Raw genomic sequence first — 17,970 nt, forward strand, 5'->3', positions numbered from 1 at the left:
AGGACGCAAAACGACTTCACTTGACAATATTTTTACTAATATTCTGTCGAATAGAACAAATTTTTCAGCTTCGCGCCATGTATTCGCTTTCGCTTCATTGATCTTAGCTCCACCTTCAATCATTTGGGACGTCGTATTTGTTGTCTATTGACTTTTTTACTATCCCCATCTCATCATCCCCATCGTTTTATTTCTTTGATATAAAGGATGTCCTTTGGTATGTTAATATTTTATCAAAGGGCCAGCCTCTTGCCATAGTCTTGCAGGAGACTTATCAGAATAGTTTCTTCGTTCTAAAGCACGTATTATCCGCAGTTTAAAGGACTTGAGTTGTTTGCGCCCCGAACTGGTCTGGAAGTGCCAATTGTCCAGTAAAAGCTTGTGCTTTTAACCTAAGAAAATTGTACTTGCTTCTTTCATATCTTATGCTTTGCGGGAGGAAACAGTCCCGAAAACATAAAACCATAAATCTCCCCCAATCCAAAATATCATAAAGTCATTGAACTATTCTAAACATTAAAAATATAATAATCATTGATCCTCGTCAATGCTCAATGCTATGCACAATTCCACGCTAGCGTACAGTTAAATGCATCTTGCCTAAGGGAAGCCACTCAAAAGTGCATTAGTGGATCATGCTTTTTGCATACAGAAATTTACACTTTGGCTGTTCCTGCTGGAGAGCCCCCTTCCCGACCAAGATCGGCCATTAATCCGAGGGATCATAGTGAGAAAATTATGAGACCTGCGTTAGGAGTTGGTTGCTGAAAGTTGGCGGAACTGGAATGGTTTTGTTGCATTGAGTTGAATTCTGGTGAAATTTTTGGGAGAAAAAAAGTCCTCGCTGCGGCTCATGGCTTTGTTCCTATGAAGTGGAAGCATTTCTTAGGATTCCTAAGTCCGCCAGTTGGACCAGTTGGAAAGTAACATGCTTTCATGGTTGTTGTCCACGGAACCCTCCTCTTTGGGCAAGCACCCAAGTTGCAAAATTTATGACTTGCGGTTTCGTCCAGAGCAGAGGCAACTCATCAGACGCTGGCTCACCTCTGATCTGGGAGCGTGGACGAAGTGGTTACAAGGTGGTATTTGCTCCCTTATATTAATTCTAAAATTGGTCCGGTCCGCCATTAAGTGGATAGCGGACTTCATTCTTCATTAGTACCTCCTTCGATTCTTAAACAAAAATTTTAATTTAGCCTCGGCCGGCTTAGGCCTAAAATTTTACAAGGCCGATTTGTGTTCGTTACATTCAAACACATGACGTGTTTTTGAATTAATAAAAGGGAGCAAATTATTTATTTATTTATTTAATTAACGGACAGCAAACAGAGCAAATTCCAATTAATTATTGTCCTCAGGAGGAGTAGAAAGCAAAAAACTTATCCTACGTTTAAAACTACTTTAAGTAGGGAAGTTAAAAGGACCAAAGCTGTTTTGCATTATTATTTCGGCAAAGCCTGGGAATCGGGGAATGAAAATAGACTTCGAGCTCTGTGAAGGGCACGTTAAAAATGTCTGCGCTACGTGTATTATAAGACGCAGGACGGCAGGTGATCTCGTCAGCCGCGGAGCAATCCATCAAACCCGAGGAAAGTTTAAAGAATGTGCACAGATCCAGATAGGATCTACGCTGTTGTAGGAAGGGAAGGTTCAGAAAGCGGAGGCGGGAGGGGTAATCCACATGAGGGAAGCTTTTCTTAAAGAAGAGGGAACGAGTGAATTTACGTTGCACATTTTCAAAGGCAAGAGAATCACAGTTACGGGAGGGTAACCAGATCACGGAGTAATACTCGAGGGTATTCCTCACGAGGGAATTGAAGAGAGGTAAGGAGGGTTGGATGGAGTCAAAATCAGAGGAGGAGCGAAGAATAAAGCCTGACAATTTTGCTGCTCGATTGATGACATCGAGGCAATAGGTGTCAAAGTGGAGCTTATTGTCGAAAGCGACTCCGAGGTCTTGAGTGGAATTTAAGCAGGATAAGGAATCTCCGTCAAGCGAGTAGGAGAAAGAAGTGGGTAAAGATTTTAGGAAGTGGCACCTAGAGTGACGCTTTCTGACTTTTAGCGCTAGACCATTAGTCGAGCACCAATGAACCAGAGTGTCCAGGTTATTCTGAAGAGAAACACAGTCCATAGGTGACGATATAGCGGAAAACAGCTTAAGGTCGTCTGCATAGAGCAAACAGAGACAAGTAAGGAGGGGAGGAAGGTCGTTAATAAAAAATAAAAATAGCGAAGGACCCAGAATAGACCCCTGTGGGACGCCAGAAGAGGGGGAGAAGGAGCGCGAAGTACAGCCGCCAAAAGAGACGCGGCAGGATCGGTTGGAAAGGTAAGAGGCAAGCCATAAAACAGGTGATATGGGAACGTTTAGGGACGAGAGTTTGGATAGAAGTATCTTGTGATTTACAGTGTCGAAGGCTTTCGCGAAGTCAGTGTAAATGGTATGCACTTCTTGCGGTGAATTTAGATATTTGGCGACAAAGTTGGTAAAGTCAAGCAGGTTGGAGGCAGTGGACCAACGTTTAACAAAGCCGTGTTGCTCTTTCACTATGTGTTGGCCAAAGTGGACGGACAACCAGTCGCTGACATATCTTTCCAGGATTTTGGAACAGGAGGAGAGGAGGGAAATGGGACGGTAATTCTCGGCAAGCGAACGATCGCCACTTTTGTGAATGGGGATAATGAGAGCCTCTTTCCACAAGCTGGGAAAATGATTCTCTTCAAGGCTTTTGTTGAAAATAAGAGATGGGGGAAAGGAGATGGACTTACCAGTTTTGAGCAAAAAGAGGTTTGGGAGACCATCGTAGCCAGGTCCGACATTGGCATCAAGTTTGCCAATGAGGTATTTGACAAGGATTGGGGAAAGAAGGATGATGGTAGGCGATGCGGGGCAGGGGAGGGGGGGATTCGGAGGAAGGGGGAGGAACATAGACTGACGAAAAGTAGCGGCAGAGTAAATCACAAGATAGTTGGGAGGAGTTAGCTGAGAAGCCAGAGAATTTAATGGACGGAGGGGATAGCTGGGCAGGGCAGCGGGAGTTGCGAATGTGGGACCAGAAAAGTTTCAGTTTTTTGCGCGATAGTGAGTCTTCCACGCTAGACAAATATTCGTTTCTGGACTTACGTATTAAGGATTTGAACGAGGAACGAAGGGATTTGAAAAAGAACTAAGCAACGTTTCTAGAAGACAGGAACTTCTTTCTCGCAGTCTGTTTCTGATGTAGTTTTTTTGTGAATTTCAGCGGTGAACCAGACGGGGTGAGAGCGTAAGCACTTAGGAGAGGAGGGAACGTAACAAGGAAGAAGATCAGATAAAATGATATGGAAAGTGTTGAGTGCTTGGTCACACGTAAATGGAGAGAGCAGGAGGACCCAGTTGATTGACGCCTGGGCTGAGTTCAGACCTTCGAAGTTCGCCTTACGAAAGTTGAACTTGGTAGGCTTGCGAGCGACAGGAGGGTGGAGTCGGGATAATGAACATCGAACTCGAGAGCAGGATGATGGGCGTCAGGGGCTACGTAAGACGGAGCATGAAGGGATTGGGAAAGATACAGGAAGATTAGAGAGGACAAGATCAAGAGTGCGATCTAAGTAGTTTCTAGAAAGGTTAAATTGGAGGGCGCCACAGGTGTACATGGATAGAGGATAGAGGAAGGGAAGAGTGCGTCGAGTTATTAAGGAGGGAGGGAAGGCCAGGAGTAATGCGCCAGGAAAGCATAGGAAGATTAAAGTCACCACAGAGGATGAAAGGAAGTGAGGGAAACAAAACGATTAGGGCCTCTGATAATCTGTCGAAGAAGTCCTCGTACAGAGAAGGCGGGCTTAAGCAAGGAAAATAGCAGCATTTAAAAGCTATTAAGGCACCTCCGCCAGTTGTCTTGCCAAGCGCAACGCAGTCTCTGTCACAACGAAAGCCAGTAACCTTCGAGGAGCTCGAAATCCTGTCATCCAGCCAGGTTTCAGAAATGCAGATGACATGATGTTGGAATGCTAAGGCAGACAGTTTGAAATCCGACAGCTTGGCCCTTAGACCTCTTACATTTTGATAAAATAGCGTATAGTTATTGTAATCATTCAAGTTCGGCGAGGCAGCCGGGCGAGCCGGAAATTTTCATGAAGCCTAGACCTCTGATAAGGCTTAACGAAGACCCCCTGTGGCCAAAAGGAAGATAGGACGATAGCATCGAAGTCATGGGGATATGTCACTTTGAAGGAAGCTATCACTTGGTCAGGAGAGCCATCCTTCGTCAGCTTCACACAGGAAAGAGGTGACAAAGTTGAGTTACTTTTGCTTCTGATATAGGCCAGAATTTCGTCGGGCGTAGTGGAGTACGCTAGCCTTGACACGAACAGCTGTTTAGGTGGCCAGGCGACGTTCAATTGGGGGCCGCTCGGACGACATGAGGTCGGAAAGGCCTGCGGTTCAGCGGTGGCGGGCGTCGATGATACACAGGAGGAAGCGTGCGGTGGTGCTAATGCAGCGACTGTAGGATAAACGCCAGAACTTCGTAGCGCATCCGATGTTGCGTAGGGAACTTCTCCCTCGGATGGAGGATTTTTCAGTAGGCTAGCGGATGTCATCGGGTTGATACCATCTTTGATGGACACACTGGAATAGTGCGTGGCAGATAGAGGCAGAGAATTAGAATTAGTCGACCGGGGCGATTTAGGTATGATGCTAGTTTTGTTGGCTGCAGTCACCGGCGAGGTATAAGCAGAGCCAGTCAGCGGCATCTCAGGAGGTGAGACTAAACTAGTGCTAGCTTGCGGGGGTAGAATTGTCGGCGATTTTGAAACTGCAAGTTGAATCGACGCCAAAGTCGCCGTGTGTTGATGTAGCAGCTGAATTGCATCCGATAGCGTGGTACCGTAGCAGGCGTTACAACGATAGGTAACGTTAGGTGAAAATTTAGCCCGAATATCTATAAACGCAGAGCGAATACCCAAGCATTTGGCGTGGAAGGTCGCACCACAGTAAAGTTATTGAAAATACCACCTTGTAATCACTTTGGTCACGCTGCTCCCAGTCCAGAAGTGAGGCAGCGTGTGATGAGTTGCCTCTGCTCTGGAGAAACCGCAAGTCACAAAGAATCAATTTTCCGAGGTGTTTTAAGTATAATCCACCAACCAACCAACATCCAAAAAAACTACTTCCCAAAGCATTGAAGTTTCCGATTGCAGGTTCAAATTTTAACAGCTCCTTCAGCATCTTTCTTTCAACAAAAGTTGGGTGCTAAGCTCATGAGTCGATGGACCACAAAGCGAGGTGGAAACCTCCCCAAGTGAACCGGTCTGTCATCATTTGGACGTGAACTCAGCGTCCCCTCAATACATTCTTTTTTCATTTATTTGTCCTTCACTATATTCTTGTTAATAACATTTCGTTTTAGTTTAATTAAGATATTCTAGTGAAAAATATCTTTAATGAACTGAGGATTATTGAAATTATGTAGAACAATTGCGCAAATAATTAATACTTCTTTTATTAAGATATCAATCATCAAATTTTCTGAAATGAAAAAACATAATTAATCCTGAAACCTTCATGTCCCAATCTTTCATCTACATTTACACCACTGGAGCATGTTAGGTGTTCTCCTGCCCAGGTATGAGCACACAATGTGGATTACCTTCTCCTTTCGCTACATTAATTCTTGTAACTTTCCGGCTAATTATGCATATCAGCTGTGCGGATTATATGACTGGCTCGGTATCGAACATGCCTTAAGCTGATTATTTTTGGGCCACCCTTTAATCATAAAGCGAAAATCATAATACCATAGTATATGACACGTAAAATGTTGCCCCCTGATGCGTGAGGAAATTATGTAATCTTGAAGTTCACATTAGAAAAACTAGGGGAGAATGGGGGAATTTCGGAGAGAATATAGCCGAATAATTATCGAGGAAGGGCGTGATGAAAGTAGCGAATTCATGTCCTTCAAGAGGAAGAATTAGTTGGAATTTCGTCTTCTTATTCCACTCCGTCCATTCATCCCAGAGATACCTCCTTACTCCTTCCAGTTGCATTAAATATGCCTCGAACTTTAAACTAAGTTGAGGAAGGAAGGTTCGCTTGCACAATTCCATCCATGGTCCTATTTCCAATAAACTCCCAGAAGTGAACTCTGTGAAGGATTCAGAGTGAACCACTATCCTGAAAACCTCTATTTCCTCTACCGAAAACCCAGCTAGGAACTGGATCTTTATTTTAAGGGATGGAATTTAATTTCCTTATTATATAGCTGTGCAGATTATACATACTAATAACGTAATTCCGCAAGTTATCGTATTCATGCGGCATACAATGAACAATTGATAGCCGTCGCGAATAATCATATAAACCGAATAATAAGATTAGTCACATATATTTGAATTTACGATGTACTTCCATTGAAGTTATGTCTGATGGAAGCGGAAAGGGTTATTTATACCGCATACTGGAAGGATATATTACTAAAATAATAGTCACGTAAACTTGATCCCTCATTTTGTAAAGGATTATTCATGACAGCCCGTGGTAGGTTAATCTAGTGTAACTTGGTTGTGCTCGCCAATCCATAATAAAGCTTATTTAATCGGGTTTTGAACGATAATAGCTGAACAATAGTTTCAGGACAGTGAAGCTTGAAATCCGGTGATGTCCATCGAGTTGGTATCAATAGAATATTCAGATAATAGTTTCAATTAAGCTTTCACTATCTTGCTTGGGATATCGAATTAGTAGAGCTCGAGGAAAAGCCGAAATGATAGGACAACCCTAACAAAGCAAGCATGGATCACACCCGTTACTGCACCGTCGACTGAAACGTTTAACCTTTGGCTGAACATCTAACTTCACCTGATCATTCTTTCTTTCTCTTTCGTCCCCGGTGGCGACTTTTGTTAGGCTCAACTGACAATAATTTTTGCTTTCTAGTTCCATTCAGCAAGCACCTGTCATTCTTCCCTACTAACCTCTTCTTTTATCAATACCTGTGGTGGGCTATAGCGCGTCAACCACACCTATGCGCCATCGCTCACATTTACCTGAGATACCCTCCAGCACTCTCCACGACTTGCCGAGACGGTCGTACTAATCCTCTACTATTCTACGACAAGTGCCCTTGGGACGACCCATTCGTCGGCCATCTTGGGAGAGAGGATTCCACTGCATGGCGTAAGCGGCAATGTAGTTGTCGCACTTCCTTAATGTGTGACCTACCCAATGCCACTTCCGTCTGCCAACCACAGTCCGTACTAGTTTCAGATCTGTGCGCCTACCAAGTTCTTCGATTAAGATAGTCCCAGGCCAGCGTACTCCGATGATACGACGCAGACAGATATTGACAAAAGTTTGGAGCTTTTCCATAACAAGGGAATTCACTTTCCATGTGCTACTCCCATATAGCAACACAGAAAAAACACTAGCACAGAACAGCCTCAACTTGATCTTGGTATGAAGATATTACAACTGCATTTCCTGCTTGTAGACAGGGTAGCAAAATTGAATCTAGCGCTGTTAATACGTCGGGCGACATCAAGTTCGGTGCCACCGTCGAAAGGAACCACGCCTCCGCATTGATGCAGATAGGGAAAATTCGATGACTCGTCCGACTGAAAACCTTGGTTTTGCTGATGTTTATCCACAGTCCAACACTAACTGCGTCTCTTTCCAAATCTAGGGTCAACTGGCCAAGCTTGATGTCCCGGTGATGGGGCAAATATATGTAGTCAACGTAATTGAGTTGTTTGAGAAAAGATGTCATGGTCCATTGAATTCCTCCACGTCGTCCGGACAAGGCAGCATGAAAAATAACAAGAAGAAATAATATCGGTGACAAAGTGCAACTCTCGGAGACTCCACTTTGGACTTCAAAATTCTCCCAGATTTCCCCTCGGTGTATCACGTGACATTTTGCGCCATCATATGTCGCTCCGATAATAGCTATTAGTTTTTCCGGAATAGCCTTCCAGCGTAGCGTACTTCAGATACACACCCTATTCAAGTTATCGAAAGTTTTCTCGAAACGATACGAGTGAAAGTAGCGGATCTGCAGTAGCTGCAGGTGCAGTGATAAATGAGTTTGCGGGGTGACCGTCAAGTCCAGCGCGTTTACTCTGTTTGAGTACATTAATCATCATCATCATCAACGGCGCAATAACCGGTATCCGGTCTAGGCCTGCCTTAATAAGGAACTCCAGACATCCCGGTTTTGCGCCTAGGTCCACCAACTCGATATCCCTAAAAGCTGTCTGGCGTCCTGACCTACGCCATCGCTCTATCTTAGGCAGGGTCTGCCTCGTCTTCTTTTTCTACCATAGATGTTGCCCTTATAGACTTTCCGGGTGGAATCATCCTCATCCATAAGGATTAAGTGACCCACCCACAGTAACCTATTGAGCCGGATTTTATCCACAACCATGGTCATGGTCATGGTATCGCTCATAGATTTCATCGTTATGTAAGCTACGGAATCGTCCATCCTCATGTAGGAGACCAAAAATTCTTCGGAGGATTCGTCTCTCGAACGCAGCCAAGAGTTCGCAATTCTTCTTGCTAAGAACCCAAGTTTCCGAGGAATACATGAGGACTGGGAAGATCATTGTCTAGTACAGTAAGAGCTTTGACCCTATGCTGAGACGTTTCGAGCAGAATAGTTTTTGTAAATATAGGGACGAACGGTTTCGTCCAGGGCAGAGGCAACTTATCAGACGCTGCCTCACCTCCGCCTGGGAGCAGCGTGACCGTAAGTGGCAACAGATGGAAAACGCTCCTTTATATATTCGCAACACACCAAGTGAAACCGGAAATAGTGTGAGCCTAAGCTAGGCTAAAGCTAAATTATTGTTTAGGATAGTGAGAGATCCTAAGCCCGCTGGTCGCAGGGCAGAGGTGAGGCAGCGCCTGATGAGTTGGCTCTGCCCTGGACGAAATCGTTAGTCCCTATTTTTAAATGTTTGGGTGCCATGCCCCAAATGAAGGATGCGTGGACCAAAAACAGTGAGAATAAGTTGCTCTCCATTTGTCACGGTCCAACATTAAGTGGATGTGGACTTACGATCCCTCACTACCCTAAAGAATAGCTTTTGTAAGCTGAAATTGGCTCTGTTGGCTGACAGCAACCGCTGCTATCGGTTGTGATTTTCGACCCTAGATAGGATGTTGTTGGTTGGTTGGTTTTCGGTGCTGATGTTGCCACCATACACTTTGGCCTGCGTTCATTGATGTGCAGCCCAAGATCTCGCGCCAATTTCCGCCTACTCGATTTGGATGAAGGCAGTTTGTACGTCTCGGGTGGTTCTTCCCATGATGTCGATATCGTCAGCATAGACCAGTAGTTGGGTGGACTTAAAGAGGATCGTACCTCTTGCGTTTACCTGAGCATCACGGATCACTTTCTCGAGGGCCAGGTTAAAGGGGATGCATGATAGGACATCCCCTTGTCTTAGACCCCTGTTGATGTTGAATGGTCTTTAGAGTGATCCCGCTGCTTTTATTGGGCCTCACACATTGGTCAGAGTCAGCTTAGTAGTCGGGATACCGAACTCTCTCATCGCCGTGTACAGTTTTACTTCCAGTTTTCTTCCAGGTACCCTGGCTGTGCTATCATAAGCGGCTCTAAAGTCGATGAAGGGAAGGTGCAACTGATGGCCATATTCCATATTCGACAGTTTTCCCATCGCTTGCCGCAGAGACAAAATCTGATCTGTTGCTGATTTGCCTGGAGTGAAGCCTCTCTGGTATGGGCCAATGATGTTCTGGGCGTATGGGGCTATCCGGCCTAGCAAGATAGTGGAGAATATACTATAGATGGTACTTGGCAACAGGATACTTTTATAATTGCTCCATTGTGTAATATCTCCCTTTTTATGGAAAAGACAAATAATGCTTTTTGCCAGTCATCAGGTATTAATCGCTGTTCCACACCTTGAGCGCAAGTTGATGAACCTCTTGTTGTAATTGGTCGCTTCCATATTTAACCTCCTGGCTCCTGGCGACTTATGATTTTTAAGACGATGAATTGCACGGACTGTTTCTCCTATATTTGGTGGTAGTAGTATTTGTCTGTCGTCTTCAGTTGATGGGACCTCCAACTCGCCGATCTTCTGGTTGTTCAGTAGTTCATCAAAATACTCAACCCATCGCTCCAATATGCCCATTCTGTCGAAAATCAGATTTCCCTTTTTGTCTCGGCACTTTTCGAGTTCACAGACTTGTTGGTTCTCCCAGACTTCCTTTTTCCGTCTGTGAGGTCGCTTCTCCACTCACCGCAGTTCGTAATAAGTCTCTGCGCGTGCCCGCGTTCCTTGAGAATCCAAGATTACTCGGTCTGCAACATTCTTCCGTTCCATTGCTAGCTTACATTCATCATCAAACCAGCCGTTCCGACTCTTTTTGCGGCTGAGGCCAAGTATGTTTGTGGCCGTATTTATGACAACGTTCTTCAGGTGATTGTGAAGATCATTTGTTGATGCTTCATCTCCAGGTCCTCTGTTGACTGCGGCTAGTGCGGCATCCATTTCACTCTTATAGGTGTTGTGGAGGGCTGTGTTGTGGATGGATTCAATGTTAACTCTCACCAGATTGTCAGAGGGGATTCTAGGTGGTGTTGCTATTCGAGCTCGGGGCACCATGCCAACGAGATAGTGATCCGAGTCTATATTGGCCACCCTATATGTTCTGACATTCATCAAGGCTGAGAGGGGGTCAATTTGGTTGAAAGTGATCCCGTCAGGAGAGGCCCACGTATGTTTGTGGACCACTTTCTGCGCAAACCAGGTACTTCCAATATCCATTTCGTGTGACACTAATAATTGAATATCATTTGTACTTTGGTGTAAGCTATGGGAGCCATTATATCGCCTGAATATGGGCTCCTTCCCTACTTGGCTGTTAAAATCTCCAACTATAATTTTAATATCATATCTGGGAGAGGCTTGAAGGGTTCGCTCCATTGCCTCGTAGAAGGCATTCTTCTCCGACTCTGCAGTCTCCTCTGTAGGGGCGTGAACGTTTATGAGGCTTATATTTCTAAACTTGCCTCGCAAGCGCAGAGTGCATAGCCGTTCGCTTATGTTTTCAAAGCTGATAACAGCAGGTTTCATTTTTTGGCTGACTAAGAAACCTACTCCGAGTACATGGTTTACTGGATGGCCACTATGATATATGGTGTAGCGACTTTTCTCCCGGAAACCGGTCCCTGTCCAACACATTTCCTGTAACGCTGTTATATCAACCCTATATTGGAAGAAGGTATCGGCTAGCTTCTCAGCAGCTTCATCTCTGTGCAGGGAGCGCACGTTCCATGAGAAAATGCGCAAATCGTTATTCCGTTGTCATTGCCGGATTCGTCGTTGTATTGTCCGTCCAGTCTGAGGCTACTGTTGTGGCTTCGTGACTTTGATTTTCCGAGTGGTGTTGTCAGCCCTAAGCAACCGCCAACCTGGAGGATCAACACAATTTGTTCCGTTTTTAGGCGCGGGAGACTCGCCTTCATCCTTCTCCGTCTGCAGCTTTCCGCCAAGAAAGAGCTCCCAGCGGTCACCACGTGGAGGTGGAGATAGTGTTTGGTAGTAGAGCTGTTGGTATTGGTTCAGCAGGCATTTCCCAGGTTTTATACTCCATCGTGTGTACCAACCCACGTTTCGCCCTGGGATCTATAGTACCCTTTGACCACACTGACACATTGACAAATCCACACTCAAATATCTTTATAAAAAAAATACACGAAACCTTTCATATGTGATGCGTCCAGCTTCCGGTTTTCCGGCTTGTTTTTTTAATTTTTCCAAGTTTCGTTCGCGTTCTGTTTAAACCCGTTAGGCCGTCTGGAATTCCCTTGTTTGTTTGGTGATTTTCACATTCTCAATATTTACGGAGATAAAGGCGTTTAAAGTCTTTAAAATTATTTTTTCAGTTTTCCCCAGTTTTGGCCAATTTTCGACCCCACAGCCCATATGCCAATACCTAACCAATTATCTCCTCGTACCAGGTGATTCATGTCGGTTCTCAGCAGAATGAGAACCAAGTGATTTCTGTAGATAAGTAAAAGAATGGTTGCGTCCTAGGGTTTTTAGTTGAGTACCTGGGTAACGTCTAAACCCCACGGCCTGAATAAAGCATAGATTGATTTATGATCATAATCATAGCAAAGGAGTGCAGCACCCGAGGTGTAAATACAACTACCGAGGCCCGAGAATCTCTTATTTGCTTAGACGTTGCCACATCCCCCATCAAACTGCCACTGGCCGGCCAACCACAAATAACCGTGTTCTTCCATGAGATATGAAAATTCAAAATTTTATTTTGGTTGTCATGGTACCAGTGTACCCCTGGTAAGGTTTCGCGGCCAAATTATTTCTTGTCTTTCTCACTAATTGACTAACTAAGGCGAGCGAGCTATCACTGATGGGGTAATTTTCCAGTATTCTCGGAAAGCATTCGGACTCTCCACGGTAAGCTGTAGTACAGTATCTGGGAAACATAAAACCAACCAAGATCACAAATCAACCAATCAATTCTTAAACAAGAAACTTGGATCCGCAAAGTTTAAGACTCATGTCGTGGAGCAATCAACATTTGAAAATCACTTTGGTCACGCTGCTTCCAGGACATAAATGAGGCATTGGCTGATAAGTTGTCCATGTCCTAGGCAAAACTGAAAGTCCTCCTTCCTTTTGAGAAGTGCTTAGCCCTAAAATATGAGCCTGCGGACCAAAAATGTGAAATTACCCCCTAATTAATTAATCTAGTCTTCGTCAAGTGGATTCGGCTTTAGGATTCCACATTCCTTAAAGAATGAGCTTTTATATTTCCATTTGGAGTTTTTTTTTTCATTTTATTTCACTCTGAGATTGAAATTATTCCATAAATTTTGGCCCTGACCTGAATACGCATTAAAAATATGTCAAGAACTATCCAATATATGCAGTTCTACCACCAATAGAAAACCATTTTATACTTCAATCCATCTAGAACTTGGAAAAGATTTGCGCTTGGAATCAAAAGTGGAAAATGTTCTTCTGCGGAAGTTACTTCTCCTGTTGAATGCCTTTGAATTCTCGCAACTAAGTACTTCAAGTACCCTTGGAAACGCTATCTCTACTTACACACATATGCGGACGAAAATAGCACCTGTCTGAGCCAAACATAGTTGACTCCCGTCGCAAGTTGACATCATTTGAGATAACGCAGGAGGTGGAGGAACGTAGATGCGGCTCGAAGGGTTCAAGGGTCTGCCAAGCGTCAACACGTTTCTTCTGTTCCTCTGTACCCAGAATAATAGTTCGCTGAATAGTGTTTCCACTTCTATTCAATATCTGAATAACCTTTTTTTTGGTCCCTACATTGAGAACATTGACTACCGCATCAATAAATGCAACTTCATTCAATGCGAAGTTAATTAATGGATATTGCTACTTCCTTCAAACTGAACTTCTCAAGCAGAAGCCCTAATATGTGAATATATAATACAACAGCAAGCACGCTGGTGCAATTTTCTTAAGAAATTGACAAATTTATGCAACTTAGCATCCTACAAAGACCACGTGGACCATACTATTCCTTACATTAAAAAAAATATCTATGCGAGTCCTAAATTTGCACAAAATGTTGCAAAATCTTATGGTTTATTCCTCACCGCTGACATTTCATCTTAATGTCAACACTGGCAGCCCAAGATAATATTCCCTTACAAATATCTGTCGAATGCATTTCCAAGATGACTAGCAAACACCGTCTGCGGTACTATGAGACAAAAGATGAATAGAAAGTCACTTGAGATAGTTTGTTCGGAAGGTGTTTGAAGGACGGAAATTGAGTTGCTTTTCGTGTCATCTTTTAGTAACTGATGAGCTTCATATCGACAATTTTCACAGCAAAGGATAACGTTTACCTACGCAGACGAGAGTAGTATTTTTAGCGCTCTCAAAGTGCTCCCACTTTGTAATGCTTCAGCATTAATTGTTAATAATGACTGATTAGCAGGGAGTGGGGCAGCGCTACCTTCATTTCCTGTTTCTAAGGAATGAGTAATTGCTTCGCTGCAATATATAATTAAGTTGAAATTAATTTACTACATCAGAGAAATTATCGCTTGTAACAATTGGTTTATAGGCAACTGAGGACGGTTACAGTCGAATTTGAACCTAGTTGTCGAAGAGTACAAAATTTCTACGCCGTGACGGTCCTTTAAAAGAAAATGCGGTCAAGATTCACGACCTATCCAACCTAGGATAAAAATTCATCTGACATCAGTGTCATTTTAATGGAAACCATCATGGGATAGTAACCTTGAAGAGAGTGGTCACCCATCCTTAATGTGTGACCTATCCACTGCCACTTCCACTTTTTGATCACGGTAAGGTCTAACTTACTCACTGAGCCGATCAGGTATCGGTGAGTCTCCGTCCGAATACAGTCAGTTACCCCCGACTGCAAACTATCCAATGGGCACGGTCCGCAAGACACCCTGGATTGGGGGAGGTGTTTTTCGACTCCCCTGTCTAGATCCGTAGCGTTTTGTTAATAGTAGGGTCACCTCGTACAGGGTGTGGCTATCACCACTCAATAACGGACTTGGCATACGAGAGGCATCTTTAGAGAGAGATAGGTTGGCCTCAGGGAGCTATGTTCCGCATCAGTCTATCCTGCAAGTTCCAACAATATGTATTACTATCAAAAAATTACATTACTTTCAAAGGTAGTGGACTTTTGAAAGTATTTGGCAAAAGGTTTGAAAGTTTTTATTTGCGGGAGAAATGACTTGACAGTGTTCACAATGCCAGAGTTCCGTAGACAGTCCTGTTCTATTGAGCATCCAATGAACCTCTAAAAATTAAGTTAACAAGTTCTGCAAGTCAACTTCCAAAAGATATTCGTACAATAAATGCGGTTATCACTATTATTAACTTTATTTAAACAAGTATCGGTGCGGAGAGTATTTTAAGGCTAGATGCCATGTCCGTATACCACCATGTCATGGGTCCTTGAAGTAACTGGTCGCTTTCAGACCCCCTGCACTCCTCTTCTTCGCAACGAAAAGTATTAATCGAGACCTTTAATTTGATACGCCGTATGGTCGAAAATAGGCGCACCACCAAGTTTGACACTGTCTAAGTTTGAGGAAATGATAATCTTGTTCTCGCAAAGGGATGAAGTCAAAAGTTAATGCTGATGATTTCAATGCTTGGGCGCTGAAGTGGGGTAGCAGAGAATCAAATACCAGAAAGCGTAGTTTATGAGAAGCTTTTGCGCAGATGAACATAGTTTTGGCTAACGAAGGTGCTGTAAACATCTTTCAGAAAGGGGGGTCAGACTCGGTTGTAGACCTGACCTTTGTTAGCCCTGCACTGGCGCGTGGTATGCCCTGGTGCGTCAGCGAATTCTACATCCACAGCGATCACCAGGCCACAGAGCAAATAGTTATCATGCCCGAAACCGAAAAAGATTTCAGGCTGGTCTGCAAAATCTTTGGATGAGTAGACCTTCATAGAGGCAGGCGCCTCTTCGGAAAGAGCCATTCATGTAGATCAATGCATCGCCAAAGCATATGACGTGTCCATGCCTAGGAGGTGCTCATTCTCCAAAATTGATCCTATTGTTATTATTAAATCTGGAACGAATTTTAAGGCATCCTACCTTTCGGAAAAAGGAGGAAAAGTAATTATTATACTTTAATTAGAGTTTTTGAGGATTTAATTTATTTATCCTAATTATCCTATCCTATCATATTCTCTGCAGATTATTAGCAGTATAAATCCATAAAATTCTACGGTATTTCTTCAAATCAAAACTTTTATCAAAGAAGTAACATTAGCATCGCTATCCTCAGTTGTTTACGAATATTATAAACAAGTCGGAATACCGGAAACTCGCGCTTCGGGTATAAAGGTTTTGTGTTCATCTTATGTAAGAAATTTCAAAGCACATTTTTCTATTCGTATATATTCCACTACTCCTTCATATTTTTCCAAACTACGAGACATACGTACATATTACAGCCTTAGATATTACGCTCACCCTAAACAAACAAACTGCCTATTTCCGAATACTGTACACATATATGCACGTATATCAATTGATCGTACCCATATTTCCGATTTATTTCTTATATCTATCTGAATCTATCTGAATTAGGTACTACCCGCAAAGTTCATTAGCACGCATATACTATATACCTACATACACACATGTCTGGTTGGAGTAATTGATATTCACATACAAATGATTAAAAAACTAAAACAAAATAATTCTTTGCGACCCCATCCCTAACAACTCATTTCGTTGTGGTATTCCCGAAATGATATGTGATGATGACGTCATGCGGGTTGTAGAGTGCACGAAATTCACAAAAAATGGTAAAGTTTTACCCCCTATAACTTTGTTAGTAATAATTGGATTTTCTTCAAACTTGACCAAACTGTGCAATATGTTCTTCGTTATATGCATGCTAAATTTTGTACTTCTGGGATGAACATAAGGGGGGTGCCGGGTAAATTTCTAAAATGTGGAAATATACTATTATTAACTTTATTTGTGCAGATATCGCAACCGGATATATTTTGAGGCCTAGATTTCGTAAAGATGCACTACTGTGATTTTTTTCAGAATTTTCGGTTGGATAGGTTCTGAGAACGAGACCTGTTACACTTTTTGATGGTCATATTTTGAGCCCTCACTCCCCGATATTTCATCCAAATATTGAACCAGTTTCGAAAAGTACTAATTGAGACCTTTCATTTGATACCCCACATGGCTACATTCTGTGAAAAAAAAATTTGCACCCTCCATTCACATGTATGGGGAGCCCCCCTTAGACTTGACACAAGATGGCGCCACTTACTGCATGTAAAGGGACCACCAGATTACATACTCTCACCAATTTTCGTGATAATCGGTTTAGCCGTTTCTGAATAAATCGGGTGTGACAGACAGACAGACACCGTCTCGATTCTAATAAGGTTTTGTTTCACACAAAACCTTAAAAATGTCTTCAAATATCGATCTAGCCATCAGTTTCCATTTAAGGAAAATCCAAGAACTGAAGTCCATCAAGTCTGAGGTTGAAAATCTAGAGCGCAATGCTTTAGGGTTCGTCTGTCGTCGGAACGACGGAAAGTACGAGGATCTAATTACGGGGGATGATGTGTTGGATTGCCTAGAACGCGTGAATAAGAAGATTAAAATGAATGAAGAAAGGTTGCTTCAGCTAAATATTCACAAAATGGAGTCGAGTTTGAGTGTTGTGTGCTCGTTTGACGAGGATTATCTTCCGGAAGATTCCATTGGGAATATGTCGCATCTTATGGATCTTCGGTCGTGTAAGAACGAACCAGCAAGGAATTGCACATGCATGCATAAGTATGGCAATGCCACAGCACGATCGTCACGCGGCTACCTTAGACACAGTTTTGAGGCAGATGGGACTGCAGTACAATTACCATATAGCAAACGCACTCCAGCTTGGCGTTTAAGCCCGCCTTCTATTCCTCGGAAATCCAATATGCCTACACGACCTGCAGAAGAGCATCAATTTAGGCCAGTTCCTCGTCGAGCGAGTTATAGGGATGGTAGACGCTTTGTCTCCCTGGAAATGTGGAATCGTCAAAAAACGGACTACTTCTACTAGATTAGGGATTTGAGATATCACAGTGGATTGAACGAGAGTAACTAGAATAATGAAATATGAAATTATTTTTTTAAATAAATTTAATTTAGCAAGATAAAGCGTCCTTTTATTCGATTCCATTTTAGTGGGTCTTTATTCCAGTTCCACCACTACGGCCTCCATGTATCTCGTCTGGGGGTGGGACGTGCAGCCTGTGTTAAATGTAGTATTATACACGGACCAGGTGAGTTCAATTCAACGCAGAACATAACCCCCGGATTCGGCAATTGTCAATAAAGCCAAGTAATGGCATGATTTCAGTGTTCAAAAGACCATCCTGAGTAGCCGGCGAAGCTATCCCAAAAACTTGAAAGGA

At 43.2% G+C, this 17,970-nt stretch overlaps 1 protein-coding gene across 1 annotated transcript; it reads left to right on the top strand.

Annotated features, from left to right (window-relative positions):
- Positions 1-15,795: 15,795 nt before the first annotated feature.
- Positions 15,796-17,645, top strand: LOC119649731. Its single transcript, XM_038052012.1, has 2 exons — positions 15,796-15,836; positions 16,970-17,645. The coding sequence occupies exon 2, from the start codon at positions 16,974-16,976 to the stop codon at positions 17,613-17,615; it is 642 nt and encodes a 213-aa protein (XP_037907940.1). The 5' UTR covers positions 15,796-15,836; positions 16,970-16,973; the 3' UTR covers positions 17,616-17,645.
- Positions 17,646-17,970: the final 325 nt, after the last annotated feature.

The sequence above is a fragment of the Hermetia illucens genome, chromosome 2 (assembly GCF_905115235.1).
Source record: "Hermetia illucens chromosome 2, iHerIll2.2.curated.20191125, whole genome shotgun sequence".
In the NCBI taxonomy this organism is placed as follows: Eukaryota; Metazoa; Arthropoda; class Insecta; order Diptera; family Stratiomyidae; genus Hermetia; species Hermetia illucens.